Raw genomic sequence first — 16,601 nt, forward strand, 5'->3', positions numbered from 1 at the left:
TCACCGCGCGGCATCTGTGTAAACAGAAAAAAATTAATAAACTGCTCCACAGCGATTTCGCGATCCATTAAACGTGTTTTGATAGTGATTTTACTGCGAGCATCAATCGTCTATGCTTTATACTCAAAAAAAGAACAATCCATTTCTGTGTACACCACTTTGTTGGTCATCGTCACGCGCCATCGATGTTACAGTTTAAATTATGTAGTGGTTGCACAATAAAGAAAATCACAATTAACGAGGTAAACAACGTACCATCGACTATAGTATTCTCTTCTAAATAATTTCACGCGAGTTTTATCATTTGTTCGCGTAGCTAACAACTATCGAATTCAGAATGGTTCGTGGTCATCTTTAAGATTGAACAGCATATTATTTGCAGTGCGCTCTCAGTGGCGCCAGCCAAATTCATGATTCTCGCAAGGCAGATCAAGGTTTCGCAAGACAGAAATCTGTTCTCGAGAATCCGCTTAATTTTATATAACCACGTTAGTGTCTACAACACGTTTGCAACAGTGATTCATGAACGCGATGCTTTGTTTTTCCCAGAATACGGAAGTAATCGATATTATTTCTCTCTTATACATCCAGATAAATTCGTCGAAAAGTGAATAACACGATTGTTATCAGGCCCGGCGAAAAGTCCAATGCAATCAAGTAATACGAAACAAAGAAACGCGAGAACGTTCGTTCCAAATTTGCTATACAATGTTTGAGGATATAAAAAGCAGTCGAATTACTTGATAACATCGAATTTGATGTTTCTGCCTCTTATCAGAATCGCAGATAAATCGTCTCTCCGAGTGTCGACTGCGCTACAGTCTCGATCGGCAATGTTATCAATAATTTGATACATCTTATCGAGTATTACCAAGTGACAATCGTAGTCGAGCGTCAAAAATTTGAAATAGACCCTGTCTAACTCTGTTAGCAGCGAACGACTTAGATTTTGAACAGAATTGACGCGTCTTTTGACGTTGATCGGTAAACAGCTGTCCATCTTGGCACGATTGGACAATGTTATCGGTCGATTTACCAAATGCAAACAGTTTCCACCGTTTGCTAGTTATCGCTTAATCAGGGGGTGACTGTCCATCGTTAACCACGCTGAAATATTGCGTTCGATCCTTAACGACGACGGGGTGCGCTCGCGCCGGCTGAACAGGAAATCGCAAATTTTTCGTCACGAGCTACGACTTACGTCCGTCGTTTTCGATCTTCGATCGTAAGGACGAATGGTTGAGTCTACGACGAAGTGGAAATGGGAGCTATGTGCCAGGACTTCTCCTTGGTTACTCGCGTGGACGAATTCATAGTCGATGTTTGGCAATGTCTACGTGTGGCAATTTTTAATGACGTTTATTACGTAGAAATTATTATCTCAGGAAACGCAAATAACCTCTCGATTGAAAGTGTGCCGAAATTTTGGACTATAAGCAGGTGAGATATTGTGGAAAGTTTGTCCATCCTCTTGGAAAAATGCCGATCCAATCTCGCGTTGACGCGAGGACCTCAAATATTTGATTACAGTAATAGCGAAGGATACAGCGGGAAATTAGTCGTAAGAAATCGATAAGGGTTCTACTCACTCAGCCCTATTCACATAATCTACAACTATGTTCTCGTCAGAGTTGTACATCTTCTTTTTTTCACGAAATACGTACTTGTTAAAATACGCATTTGGTAATTCGTATTGATTGGGAGTAACGAATCTCGTTTAAATTATGCTCGATGAATATGCATTTTCGTCTATTATCATGTGGAATGTAAATGTAAAAATAAAAGTTGTTCATTTATGTAATCTTTACTTGTGCCATCATCAATCGGACCGAACGAAACAGCAGCCGCCATCTGGCAGCGAAGCGTGGGTAATTGTGGAAATCCATATCACAAACGATATATAAGATGGCATAGATCTGGTATAAAACTTGCGAAAGCACGGTTCAACTTTATTTATCGCTACGAGTTTGCATTGAACGCATTGTGAATATAACAAGAGTAATTGCGAGGTAACATGCGAATAGAATGCGCGATTACTGTCTATTAGCTCTTCCAACTCACGATTCGCTATCTTCTCCATTGCAAAAGATGCGAAACCAAGTGAAACAACGCGAAATAGAAATTTCAATAATTCATAACGTTCATTGTTTCAGAAGTCGTTGGGACAGTTTTACAGAGGAAGATGTCTCACGTTATAATCGATGCTACGTTTCACGTACCTTCATATTCATGCCAAGGATTCATAAGCACACAAATTATTCCGCAAATTCGTTTCTCTGAACTGTTAATTATAACAATAAACAGTGCACGTCCACGCTAAAACACAAACCAGATACTACGCTCGTCCCATTTCTTTATACAAATAATTTACACCTCTGACAAACACACGAATCGAATGTGTATTCGAAACTTTCTTTTCTTCCAAAAATAACACACTCTCGCGGCACATAAGTTATGCCATTAAAAAGCAAGCTGTACAAATACCCACGGATAATTCAGAATTAAAACTCGCCCTTATTTTCATTGGCGAGAGGCAACGTAAATATAACCAACCTAAAAAAAACCGCGCGTCTATCGTATCGAGTTCGAGCATATTTCACCAAGTTTACAAACGAACGAACAAAAAACGATCGCCGTTACGCGTGTCGCGGAGGAAGATTCCACGAACGAAACGTTCGAAAAGAGCCGCCAAACCGTGCGCGATCTGCGCACGCCTGGCGTTTGTCAGGACGCCGTTCCGATTGGTCGCACCACTGAGTTTGCTCGCTGGAGTGCACGCGCGCTCATGTGCCGTACTGATCGCCTCGGTGACAAGGCCGTCAGTTACTGTTCGTACACGAATGCGACGAAACATCCGGGCGTCTTGGCGGGTTTTCGCTCGGAGCTGCTCTCACGAGACCAGCTCGGCAACGAGGAGACGGAGGTGACGTTTCTACGAGGAGGAGACAGTGCGCGTTCGAGGATAAAGGCAAGAAAGGACGAGAAGGATAGGAAGCAGCGAGTGGCTGGCGTATACGAGGAAACACCAACGCACGGGAAACCTGTCGAACACCTGGGACTCTCTATATTAGTCCATCTTTGGTCGCGCTGATAGGCGGACAATTCGCAGGTGAGCGAGCTGTAAACGATGCGTCGGCGCGGCTAAGCACGCGGTTCCCCCGCGGTCTCGCTTTCACCCGTCTCCCTGTCACGTTCACGGAATTTGCGTAAAAATGTCCTACGCGTGTCACGTTCGAAAACACAGTCCTGCGCGTCTCGATCGGCGTGAACGTTCGCGACCAATTCGAATGACCCACGGTGGTCCCCCGTTTCGCGAGCCAACGCCAGCTCGTCGCCGTCTCTCGACGAACTCGCTTCATCGAGCCACCTTCGAGTTCCGTGACGGACACGAAGTGCGAGTGACCGACGAATATTTGACAGCGGACTGACAGAGGAGGACTCGATCACTGAAGCCGCGTATCGAGAGACGCGAATCGTTATCGATGGCTGTCCTTCCCTCGACTTAATCGCGTTGGTCTCGATCGCACGTATCCCTCTCGTATCTGTTCTTTGATAAATAAAAAAAAGACCAAGGAACGGTCACGATCGAAGGCGAGACGGCAGCAACCTCCGCGCTTTGAAATATTCAATGAACCTGCGTGACTGCGTTCGCGAGGCCTATCGACGAGACCTTTCTTATCGATCGATCCGTGAATGGGATAGACCGTCGATTGTTGAAATTAATAAGCGGCGGATAAGAATAGCGGCTTCTTTAGACGTGTCCATCGACTTCGCGAGTGTACATAGCGGAAGACCCTCGTCCGCGACCTTGATCGCGGAGCTGGTATAGCGGTACACTCGAGCAGCGCGCGTCGATAATTCTTGTCGTGTAGTCCCCGTCTCGTATTCGTCGTCTTCGCGCCAATCCACTCGTTTCCCCTCTCGCAGCTATGCATCGATGCCCGTTTAACATCGTGCTGCTTCCATCGAGCCGATCGCCGGATACGAATCAGATGTGTTTGTACGCGATCCATCAAGCGTCGAACGTGGAAACGGGTTACTTGTAAACGTCAGCTGATTCCAGCCGAAGGCGAGTTGTCTCAGAGTGGACGAACGTTGCGAACGCCAGCACCGAGAATATTTATTCCGTCGTTTGTATAACATTCGCGTTAGTATGTATGTCGCTGTTGTTTGAAAATGCCTCGAGTACGAAGCAGTTTATCAATTACATTGGGATAGGCGAGAGGTACCGATTCAAAGGACTGTTATGATCGTCTACGAAGCCGATATCGATTAGCTTAAAGTCTAGAATCTAGACTGACTATGATTATACGCGATTAGGAGTACGGTTGCCGTAGATTATGTACTATATTTGTTACATAATGCTTGTGCTACGAGAATATCTATTTAAATCACCTTCGATCCTATTAAAAATATAAGATACAATGCCGACGCGTGGCTGAAACCGATGGATCACGGCTGGAACTTTTGAATAATTCGTTTCCGTTGATACGAAAGGTCGCGACGCGTTCGGTATTTACCAATTTTCCAATGGCTTAGCTTATAAGCTGGAATACTATTGAAAATATTTGACCGAGCGGAAGGTTGTTTCATCGAGAACGCGACGGTTCCCATTGATTTCCGGTGAACCAAAAACTTCACCGCCATCCAGCGATAGAATTCCGTCGAATTTCTACGGCATTCACCCGGTTGGAAAGTGTTATTGCCGTGAATTCGACAGTTTTCGCTATAAATTATGACTAAACTAAACAAACCCATACTATCCGCTCAAAGTAAACATATCTCTACGTGCTACGAATTTGTATTTCAAACAATTGGCTCCTTCGAGCCTTGTCTGTCGAAATCGAACCTGTACAGTATTCAAAAGTTTCGATACCTTCTCATTGACGATTATTAGCGCACGAAGCACTCCTGTTTTTCCACCTTGCTCCACTAATTAAGAGCATACACGTACACGATTGTAATTTGTCAGTCGCGTAAGTTACTTGTACCTTAAAACATCCCAACGGTCGAATTTATAGCGCCATTATGTGTATCGGTAGCAACCTAATTAATATCGAATCTTACGAAACAACAGCAGAAGAACGTAAGCGTAGAGATGATACTAAACGGGTCAATTCGCCGCTGCACATTTGTTCGAATAAACTTCGACGACTCCCCTGTTCCATTTCGAAAGTTCGATGGACTACATTCTCTATTAAGGTTTCCAGAGAGTCTTACAATGGAGCCTGGCAAAGAACGTATTCCATTGGCCATTGTACGCCGCGCGTATCGAACAAAAGCGACGCCGCGGTCGTAATAATCCGCGATGCGCGCGAACCTCAAAAACCGTGGTAATTAATCGAAACGGCGTGCACCGAATCGTTCGCGGGGTCCAGCAGAATGTGACAATTCCGGCGCGATTAATTCGGTCGTGAAATTTTTATCGACCAGACCGAGAGAGGTGGACCGATCTGTTAATTAAAAACGTATTCGGATAATGGACTTTCCGTGTCCAATTTCGGCGAACACGAGCCACTTCGCGAGGAGCTCTGTACGCGACGTACGTACGATAATATTCGACAAATTCCATTTTTATATCGTCGAGGAAAATTAATTCCGTACGCTCATCGTGTTTTTCCCAAGTTGTGTACAAATAACGCGGGCCGCACTCGCGAAAGAAATTATGCCGCGTATCAGCATCGAATCTTTCCCACTCGATCTTCAACAGCGGCGACCGCGTTGCATTTTATTTATCCAAACTTTGATCGAGCAATAATTCAGTAGTTTTTTTACGTTTTAACGGTTCCGCGGCACGCAAGCTAGGAACGTCTTATCGTATTATCAGTGACGTCAAAATCATCCTTTCGACACTTATCTGCGAACGATACCAACAGAACTCTTGTTCGTTTATCGCTTTTTCACGTTCGAAAGTAGAAAAACTATCGTGTCAATACTGTCGTCGGTTGATAAGCCGTTTCTTTAATTGTATCTATCTTCTATCGTAACCTAACGGAACCAACTGAGTAAGTTAACAAGCGTCTGTCTGGGAACCGCACAACCGGAGAAGATGTTATTTTACACGTAAAGCCGAGTGGATAAGTCTCATTTTCGAGAAAAGACTAATTAAAGCGTTTGTCATCCTGAAACCGGTTTCACATTGGCATTTTCCAGGCGATAGCATCTCGACGCGATAGCCTGCGTAGCATAGTACTTAAGCAAAGTGTAGACGTACGTCTTTTTGACACGCAACCGGTGTATTTCTATTTTTTCTTCGTGGCTAAGAAAAAAGGAAAAATATCTAATCGTTCTAATTAGTTTACGTAATATAGTACCGAGTCTCGATTACTGCGGCCATAGAGGCTAGAAGATGAAGAGAGAAAAAGAGAGAATGATTAATTTTCAAAATATACCAATACCCAGCACACGCCTACCTGAACGTCTCAGAAAGTCAGATTTTACGCTGCATTTTCGTCTCGTTCTTCCAAAACAAACCGATCCTCGGTCCATTTGTACGCGTTACTCGTCTCGCGACACCTTGCGCGTAAAGGATCGGATACCAGCGAACGTATCGCGACCCACCATGGACGCTAATCAGAGCACGACAGGGCGCGGATCGAACAAAACCATTTCAATTACACGGATCTGCGAGCTCAGCCAAATTTGGGAAGTAAATGTAAATTATTCGCGGCGGTGCCTCGCGAACCTTGGACTTTATTCGCGAAACGAGGATGAAAAAAAGTCGCAGAACCGGATCCAAACGAGCTATCGCAGCTATTTCTGTCGTCGAACGCCGTTCTTCGAAGAGGAGGATGTGCTCGAGCGTTGCATCGAACGAGACGGCGAATCCGATGTAGTAAGGACGATCGTTCGCGTCGCGTCTCGGATAATTCGGGGCAAGGTGGCCCTTTGTCTACCCAGGATCTAGTTCGCGGTTTTAAAACGCGACTCTTGGCCGGAGGTTTTATACCCCCTGGATTTTTACTGAGGCTCGCATAATTTTACGGCGGTTCGCGGGATAAAACGAGTCCTTGATGCGATCCTGCGATACCAATACGGAGCCACCGCGGCTGAGAGTATAAAACGCTCGCTCGCCGTGGATTTCGCGTCAGATTCAGCGATAGAAATTTCAACGGCTCCGCGTGCAATTTCAAGCGAGCTTTGGCTCCTTTTCGCGCGTCGCGAGATTATAGCCGGAGTTCGTCAGAGGGACCACGCTAATTTCGTCACCGTTCCGAATAAATTAAACTCGCCATCTCACGGCACTGTCTGTCACAGGAACAGAGGCACCCGAGATTCTCTATTAAAGAATCCAGATTGAGCCAACTGCCCTTCGTTCCGCGACCCTGCCCCCGAAACAGCCAATTACGGAACTTCCATCGCGAGTTACCAACTCCACCCGATGAATCTCTGAAACGTTATTAAATTCGTCGCGATCACGAGTGCGCGATATCCAGCGTGGAGATAGTTACTGACGCGTGCAGTAATTAGAAGAAAAATCGCGACAGCGAGGGATGAAGGATCTACCTACCCCCATGTTCGGTACTTTAAATGGCCCCTGTAAGCAAACCCCTCTGATGAACTCTCGATAAGCGAGCCAAACGAGGCAAACAGAATGCCGGTGGTTCATTCTCAAGATGCTGCGGGCTACCCGGTGAACCGTGGGATCCCTTCGCGATACAGGGCTCGTGCGTTGATAATTTGGGTCATGCATTTTCGGCCCCGCACGTCCGCGCCGTTTCCCATCGATCCTCTTTATCAGTCGTCCCGCTTAAAGCGTGCCAGTCCGCACGGCTCGACGTGGCGTTAATTAACGAATTTCATCGTCCAACCGAAGGGTCGATATCCCTCGATGCTGGTGCGTCTGTGTCTGCGATTTTCGAGAGAACGCGACGGACGAGGTGGTAGCGCGCTCGCACGGCTCGCGTATGATGATGAGCTAATAGGGTCAACTCGACCAGAAAGAGATTATGACCAGATTATTGCACTCGCGGCTGACACAAAGCCTTTGTACGACGGGGACGATGGTGGACGAGTGCTGTGGAGGATGACGCAGGATTTCGACGGGCATCGGTGCCACGATGAAATCGAGGAGGGTGGTTCTAACACTTTCGCCACGCAGGATACGTGACACGATCGAAGCATCGTATGATGGCTTAATGAATGTCGTTGAATTAACTAGTATTTTAAGACAGGATATATCTGGAACTTCTCATTAGACGCAAACTGTTTAGTTGGATGCATCAGTTAAGCCATTGAATCTTAATTATATGCTAATTAACTGGCGTACATTGATTAGAATATTCTATGAGTTAGCTGCGAGGAGGAAGTTCGATTAATTCTGCCAGCACTCTGTTACATTAAAGAAAGTATACGAATCAAGAAGACGAGGTGGGGGTGAGTGGGGATGTACAAACGTTCATCCATCACTGACAATTTTAATCGCCACACGAACCTCTATGAATTTCTAAAATTAACAAGACACATTTACGTGATACGTTTACCATCCCAAAGAATGTACATTGTACGATACGATGCATGAACAGCTCTACAGAAATTCGTCGCGTTAGTCCCATGTTTTGGGGGCTCGCGGGTAGATCCGCGGAAGGGTGGGTCACACCTGTAAAACCGCAGCGAGCGATCGAACGAGGCTAAGGAGATTTCGAAGCCGTGGAACGACCGCGAGCCGAGCCGCAAGCATCTTGAGGGGTTTTCCCTGCACACAATCGATACCGGTTTGATAACATACCACGGGAAACGCCGGGTCAACGGTCCGGCGTAACGTTTCCAAGCGGGCTGACCGCGGGGCTACGCGGCGTGCCAACTCGCGTTTCCTTCGCGCGATCATTTGGCATGGCGCGTTGGATCACGTCGGGTCTTAAGTCGCTCAGGATCTCCCGCGGACGATTTAGGTCGCGCATTATTTCTCACATTAACCGGTGGCCCCAACTCGAGAGCGTCCCTTCGACTCCATTAAGAATCGCCGGAACGGCGGAGAATCGTGACAGAAGACGAGCTCGCTAAGTCGAGGGTTTCAAGAGCTGCGAGTTCTAAATGCTTGCTGATCGAAGAGGGGATGATAAAGAAAAAAGAGTAATTTATTTGCGAGTTCGTTGGGAATTCAGAGTTTCTAGCTGGAATTGGTCGTTTCCAGTAATTTCCATTCGAATAGTTATCGCCACGCATGTTGGAATAGATATCGAGAATTATCGATGTTCGCGTTGGTATTTATACGTATCGTTATTTTCTCATTTTCCTCGTCACCGTTAATAGCGGCTGGCTAATTTGTAATTAATTCACTCGGCAATCGGAGTCGCAGTTTGGTGACTCGTATAATTGCGGCCGCTAATATCTGCTCGGTTCTAACGATGATTCATCGGTGGTTTCAACGATGTTTAGTGTGATTTGCTTTGACGATCGTCACGCGGTGCACGGCGAAACGGAACTCAATTGTATTTCGTAGTCGCGCGACTCGGTTGCACGCAAGGAACGTTTGTTTGCACGTATATGGAATAGGAAGAATTATTAATGGGATAAACATTTCATGGCTGACGGGACAGTTTAGTTTTACGAGCCGCGCGTCGAAATACGATTCGCTTTACGGGCGTTTCTCACGCGAATACGATAACGAAAAACGCCGCGAAAAAAAGAGGATATCGCTCCTACGCTTCCTGAATTTTTCATTCTTCCACTTCTAATTAAGCTGACATGTTAAACGATCGTTAAGCTCTCGGTTTTCATTGAATTTTTTATACACGATACTCCCATCCTTTTCCCCTCGCAATTTCTTGTACACCCCACCACCCCATCCTCTCTTTCACCGCCATTTTTCGCGGTTACGTCGCACCGTTACGATAATTGTTACATGTTAGGTATCCGATGCGTAGCTTCCGTTGTAAATGGCGCATTCCATTTGCCTCATCCGTGCTCGTTTCGAAAGGTCACAATTAAAAACGCTGAAGCATCGCGAAGCCATAAAAAAAAACAGCCGCAGTACACCGTTTCCCTATTTTTTTTTTCGTCTTTTCGCTCTTTTTTCGAACACGTACCGTCCGCCCTCGTTCGAAAGGCGATTGCATCTCGTGCTCGTTCCGTACTTTTTGATAGACATGCGGCATCGCAAGCTCGTTAAATATTAAATGCGCGCGGGGAACGCTCGCGTGCGACGTCCAACTGAAACCCGACTTTTCCCAAGGAAAAACCGTCGTACTCTAAACTCGGACATTTCGCAACGTCCGTGGTGTTCTCAAGGTACACAGGGAGGAAATCGTAAAAGGGGAAGAGAATAATTCACGAAGATCGTTTAATTCTATCGTTTCTTGCAAAATTCATTAACGATCCAAGGAAAATCGTGGTTCTATGTGTACTCGATCTTACCGTTCAATTTGACCTGCAGTATTCTAGAAACATACAAGAGGCAAGATATCTCTCGAAAAGGGATGTTCTGGAAAAAATTTCTTTTGAAACCCCTGTGTTAATAATACTTAAACCGACGACCGTTCGTAAATCTCATCAGAGGTCGAAAATTTAATGCGAGGACGTTTCTGGCACGGCCGTCTCGCGGATTGTTCTCCAATTAGCGGACCTTCCGCTTTCGACGACGCTTTTCCTCGAGACTCGAGGGAATTCTCGAAAGCGATGCTCCAACCCTCTCTCGAGCATCTGCCAGCGACTGTGCGCGAGGTCATAAAAAAAAAAAAATCTCTCAACCCGCGCAACACCCCCCGTTTTCCCTGGATTTTCGTTTCGTCGAATTTTGACACGCTGCATCGGCACGCGAGAGATTCAATTTTTTAATCATCGCGCGGCGCACCGACGCGACAGGTCCGCCATTAACCTGGAAGAGGGAGAACCTTTCGTCTCGATTGAGCTTTTGGAAATTTCCAGGATGAACGAAACGGATTTATCGCTAGCAGTTTATTAACGTGCAATTTTTTTGTTCGCGCTTAAATTTAGGTCAATTTTAGGGGCGCGTGGGCGGCTTTCGTGGAAAAGAGGGGAAAGTTATGAAGTAAAAGGAGTAATTAATTGGTTTGCTGGTTTGTTTGTTGATTTACGTCGAGTAGGAGTTTCTGTACTAGGTTCGTGGTTAATGGCGTGGTTAATACGAGGGTTGAATGAGAAGTAATGCCTCCGATTTTATAACTTCCATAAAACTGGGGGTACTTTATGGATGGTAGGCAAAACTAATACTTGAAATTTACTGGTTCATTTGGTCCCCACTGAGCCGAGTCAGTTTCTAACCAAAAAAATGGTATTCTCACTGTTGTACATTAATAACATTTAGATTCGATTACCATGCCTCGCTCTAGACGCACGAATCAGTGTCAATTAGTTGCAAGAAATATTATACATTCCAGTTACTATGTCTGTTTATCCAGTATTTCTTTCCAATGATAACCTTTTAAACTCCATTTCCCTAATCCCCTCCGAACGCCTCCACTATCGTCCTCCATTTCTCATTTTAATGGAGTCGTTAAGTTCAATCGCTGCTACACGATTCCTCGAGCGAAAAATCCGCCATTCCGAGATCTCATAATTTCCATTCGATTTCATTTGTGTCACCACGGATACGAACTCCTATCGACGTGTCATATTTTCTACTTGCAAACTCTGCAAACATTCCACTTAACCTCTGAATAACATTTGCAATTATCGTTACCTTTTCACGCTAACTAACTCAACCTTTCTTATAATATCCTGCAATAAATATTTATTGCTGGTTCGCTCGAGTTGTTCGAAATGGAACTAAAAATTATACAGGGGTTGCAGATATTTTCCTAGTCGACTGTACGGCTCTACGTAAAGTATTCACCGTATTCACGGACGGTCTCGTATCGATCGCGATGAATTCGTCTCGTGTCCGTCGGTGATCCACGGTGCCGCGACATTCGGGACACGCAGCGTCGGGTAAGGGGTGAAACGAGCGGAATGCGCGAGAGTAGAGAGCAAGCAGGTGAGACGGAACGGTCCAGGACGAAATAGAGTACAGCCAGGAGAATCTGCGACGTCACGTGCCGCGAGACGTGCCTTTCTCGAGTTTGATCCCATCGAAACGTTCAAGTCTCGTCTCTTCCCTCATCCTCCCCTCCTCGCGATCGCACGACCCCCGTTTCCTCGTTCCAGCGAGGGTGCAACAATTTCTGACAGCGTTGACTGTGAACTCGGCTGACCGGGACAAATGGAAGGTAACGGCTGGAGATTAATTCGAAAGTTAACGCCTCAACGGAGGAGGAATTAGGGAAGTTGCCCTCGAAGAAGTTCCAGGAAGTTTATAACCGATCCACGCCGAGAACTCTCTTCGTTTTTAAGAAGTTTCCATCCCTCCCTCCGCCTTAATGTGTGCTCTTCGAATTTTTCGAGCAACTTTGCTCCAACTCTCTGGTTTCGATCGCTTTTCACTTAATTTTTATTCCACATCCCCGAGCAAATTGATGGTAATGAACCTCGGATTGGAAGATTCGAAATCTATGTTCGATCTTTTAAGTGATTCGACGAGAAACGTGTGGAGTATATAAAAATCATCTGAACGAATAAAACATCGGCGATGAATGAATAATTCCAGTTTAGACGACGTACTCTGTGAATCGCAACGCAATGAGAACAGGAAGTTTTACATGAGGTTGTTCCCCAAAAAGGGGATGCTACATTATTAATCCCGGAAGCGGTTCGAAACTGACCGCAATAAAGGCAAGACAGGTGAAAGAGGCACCTGGCGATTATTACGAATTTATCACCATCTATCGTCAGTTTTTACGACAGGGCTAAAGTTGTCCTCTCAAATCTGAATTCGGGTATGGATCCGCGTGCTCGACGGCTGAATTTTTCACGCGGCTGGCGCCAAGTAGCCCGTTCGTTCGCGGAATGAAAAATATTCGAAACGCCGGCTACCCTGCGTCTGAATTTTTCACGCAGCCTGCACAAGAGGCAGCTCGCTTCATCCCTCAGACGATGCTTCGGGCCAGGACCGTATATTTCGCTCGCAGTTTCCTAGATGCTCGCACGCTTCGAACAAAAACGAAGAGTATCCACTCTTTAGATTCAAAAGCACAGCTACGATTGCCAGCCTCTGGTGTTCGCAACGAAGAGAGCAATTGGCAGACAGAAAACGTAGCGTTACGTAAATGGCTGGTTCAGTAGCCGCGAACCTCACTGCGACAAATTATTTCTTACGCGCATACATCCAGTTCCATAAATTATTCGAATATCCGTGAGAAGCCGAAACTTGTCCACGGTGTGAATACGCAGAGTTAATTCTGGTCGACGTCGCTCGAGCAATCGTGTTTAATGCAGTTTTCGAGCGGCGTCCATGGCGCACGAATAGAATTCAAATAAGGATTACGAAAGAAGGCGCGTTCAACGGGTTCAACCAAACAATCGAACCCACCCACGGAGCAATAATTCTTCCGCGGTGCGGATTGTTACGCAGCGGTGCTCCCGTAACGGCGAAAAGCATTTCGCAACCGTGAGAAGGCGGACGTAGGAAACGGTGTTTATTTCGCCACGGAAACTGCGAACTATTCAGCCCGCGCGCGACATGAATCAGTCGGAGAAAACGTAGGAATCGGTCTGCCAGATTGGCGGTGCGGTTTCAATGGCTTAATGAATCACTGTGCCTTCGAAAGGAACGCCAGCGCCGGGTGCGCCGCGACGACAGAGTTCGTGTCCTATAAAAATTGATTCTGAACCGATCGACTGCAAAAATGTTTCTCTGGAACGTTCAATTGCGTTGCATCACCGTCACGCAGAAAGTACGAAAGTACCACGTTTTCAGATCTGTTCTACAGAGAAACGAATGTATTCGCCCATCGAATGGAAGCAAATATTGTACCATCGTAAACCGCAGATAGGCTACGTGGCGTCGAAGGTATTAACAAACATCGAACGAACGGGGATCATCTGTAACACAGATGTGCCATAATGGAACCAACTAATTTCTCAGACCGCGCAGCGACGAATGAATCATCCGTTAATTGCGTCGCGGTCTTCATCTCGCGACGCTCTTTGTTTTCTTTTTATCATCGACGTATCTGGCGACTCGTAAACGACAAGCCTGTTCTCCATCCTGTTGTTTGCACAGGAATCAGTGGAATTATCATTGGCCGCTAATACGAGACGAGTCGTCGGCGAGAAACAGGGGGGAATTAGCGCAGATGAATGCGCCTCGTTCGCGCTCGATTTCGCGTTCCAAACGTGCACGAGAAATGTCTGCGGCCGGGGAGTTCCTCCAGTGATGCAACGCCATTTCGCGTTGCATGCTGTAACGTCATTTCGAGTGACCCAGCGGACGGATATCGGATCCTTACGTCACAGCGAGCATTGTAATTGCACGCTAGGTTCGATCACGAACGGCCACGCCGAAGACATCACTGGTTCGATCGTCGACTCGCTTTCCCGTCACGATTAAACAGTCCTTGATACGCAGAAACGCGGTGCACACGTTCGTCTATCGTGGAACGATTGGTACCACGCGAGTCAGCTTGTTTGCTCGTTATTTCTGCTACTCGTTCGTTCGCGCGTTCGATAAAATCAAGACGAGGCATCTTCTGCGCGCGTGTACCTCGAATATATTTAGCGCCATCAAGCACGATTGGAATATTTCGTTCGATCGTTCCTGCGGTTCCGTTCGCCCTGTGTCGCGTCATCTGGTTCACGATTAATATCTACGGCGACGCTCAGAGGGACCGACGATATTCTGGCGATTGCGTCACTGGTAGGAACCATTATTCTTGTACACCATCTCGATGAAAGGTCGAAAATAATTTATTACGACGTTAAGTAGCTCTGGGTACCAGTTCTCGCCATAGATCACGCAGAAATTGAATCAACCCCCGCGACTACGTTCGCCACCCTCGAAATTCGTGACTGCAGTTTAATCTGTCGACGCTTGAATAATTATCACAGTCGAGTGTCTTGGTCCTTGATAAGTTTCGAACGTGACGCACGGAATTCGGATTTTTCTATGGTCCAGGTTAACAGTAGAATCGAACGTTTCAAATCTGCGAATGAACAGATCGATTAATTGAGTGAGGGTGTTTATAAGTAACAGTAAAGGGCAGAAAGAGATCTAAATAAGGGCTTGAGACCCTTGTTGCGTCCAACAATTCTGGTCAACAGGCCCTCATTAACTGAAGCGCGCGACAGCGGCCGTCCTGCGAAGAATAATCTACTTACTTAAACAGATGCAGCCAGCTCGCATAGGTCAGCCGCGCTACGTGCTACCGTAGCCAGTAGTAAAGCACAAATTATAAAGCACAAGACAGCTGTGAATAGAAGAGAGTGTAATTCTCGCCAGCATCGAACCGGTAGAACGTGAATTACAAATTAAAACACAACAATGACCAAGACAAGTTACGCTGCCTCGCGGTGAGGTACCTTGAGATAAAGGTGAGAATCCACGTACGAAAGAATCATGATTTTTTTTTAATAACTACTCACGGGGGTCGTAAATTGCAATTTCAAAGATTAACAAGAGTACCTCAGCGACTTAACAAGTAATCTCAACTGCAATTATCGCCCGCATAAAGGATAGTTAGGCTTAATTACGTACTCTTCTCACTGTTTCGATGTGAAATTACGGCGTGCAGGAGACGTGGTTATAAAAAAGAAAAAAAGAGAAAATTGTGTCGCGACTACGAGAATGTCCACCATGCGAGGTGTTGTACGACGGCATAATCTTATCGAAAGTTTTATCTGAATCCCGTGTGTAATCCTATTATCCCCTGCTTTTCGCGCGTCGCTACGGCCCCTGCTTTGACGATCGTGGTTAGTCACGAGACAAGGTAAAGCGGCGCGTTCTCCAAGTCTTGTAACGCGTTCGTTCTCGAAACCCGTCTGTTTGAGCGGAGATTGTTGTCTGACTTAATTCCAACGAAATTATCACAATCGCACGGCGCAAATGTTTTTGTCGCATATTTTCCGCAGGGATACGTCGCAGACGCGTATTAAACATCGAAGCATCGGGACCGAAGGTACGATACAAATTATGCTCGCGTTAGAGCTTGTTCCACTTGGTACTACGTTTTCATTAAAGGAGCCGTATTTTTCGTCGAATATCACGGGAAATTCTGCGCGAAGGATTTTCGCGAGACATTTTGTACCAGGCGTAAATCGTGATCATTTTGATTCCCGCATGATCCAGTTACGGAACAGAATTCTTGAAGCTCTTACAGAAGTTTGTCATTTCTGTTACACAATTCGTAACGTACGTTACACGGTACGCATTACGCTTTACACTTCACTCGTTCCTCCGCTGCATATTTCATGAAGTCGCTAATGGGTCGGTGTTAACCCGAGGCGTAAATAAAAAAATGGTACCTGTCTCGCAGCGTCTGACTTATCGTATCGATGATTCTCCACCGACTAGTGGTATATTATTATTTTTTCTGGCTTTTTTCTTCTGTTAATGATCGTTTCTTTATATTTATAATTAAACGTATCAGAAATCTATATAATCGCCTTCAGTGAACTCTGTTATATAACACTCTAACGCGTAATCTCATAAGATTAATGACATTAGAGAATCGAATCTGCATGTTCATTACACATCGCTTTTTCAATCTCTAATTGATTTCTTCGAAATCGTAACGAGTTTTCCTTCGTAGCGATTATACAGACGATCG

General features: G+C 45.8%; 2 protein-coding genes across 3 annotated transcripts in view; one reads left to right on the forward strand and one right to left on the reverse strand.

Annotated features, from left to right (window-relative positions):
* Positions 1 to 857: 857 nt before the first annotated feature.
* LOC143433284 (uncharacterized) lies at positions 858 to 2,225 on the reverse strand. Its single transcript, XM_076910570.1, is given in 5 exon segments — positions 858 to 1,072; positions 1,195 to 1,333; positions 1,400 to 1,439; positions 1,441 to 1,511; positions 2,220 to 2,225. Coding segments are annotated over 5 exon segments (471 nt in total).
* A 570-nt stretch (positions 2,226 to 2,795) lies between these two features.
* The window catches only part of Gdap2 (ganglioside induced differentiation associated protein 2), a 41,541-nt gene continuing 27,735 nt past the window's right edge, over positions 2,796 to 16,601 (forward strand). Inside the window, exon 1 of one of the 2 annotated variants that reach the window (XM_076910479.1) lies at positions 2,796 to 3,109. The gene's annotated coding sequence lies outside the window, so the exon portion shown is untranslated. Of the gene's footprint in view, positions 3,110 to 15,819; positions 15,951 to 16,601 lie in introns of those variants that run through there. The other variant, XM_076910481.1, reaches the window with a different exon arrangement.

This window comes from Xylocopa sonorina, chromosome 2 (assembly GCF_050948175.1).
Source record: "Xylocopa sonorina isolate GNS202 chromosome 2, iyXylSono1_principal, whole genome shotgun sequence".
In the NCBI taxonomy this organism is placed as follows: Eukaryota; Metazoa; Arthropoda; class Insecta; order Hymenoptera; family Apidae; genus Xylocopa; species Xylocopa sonorina.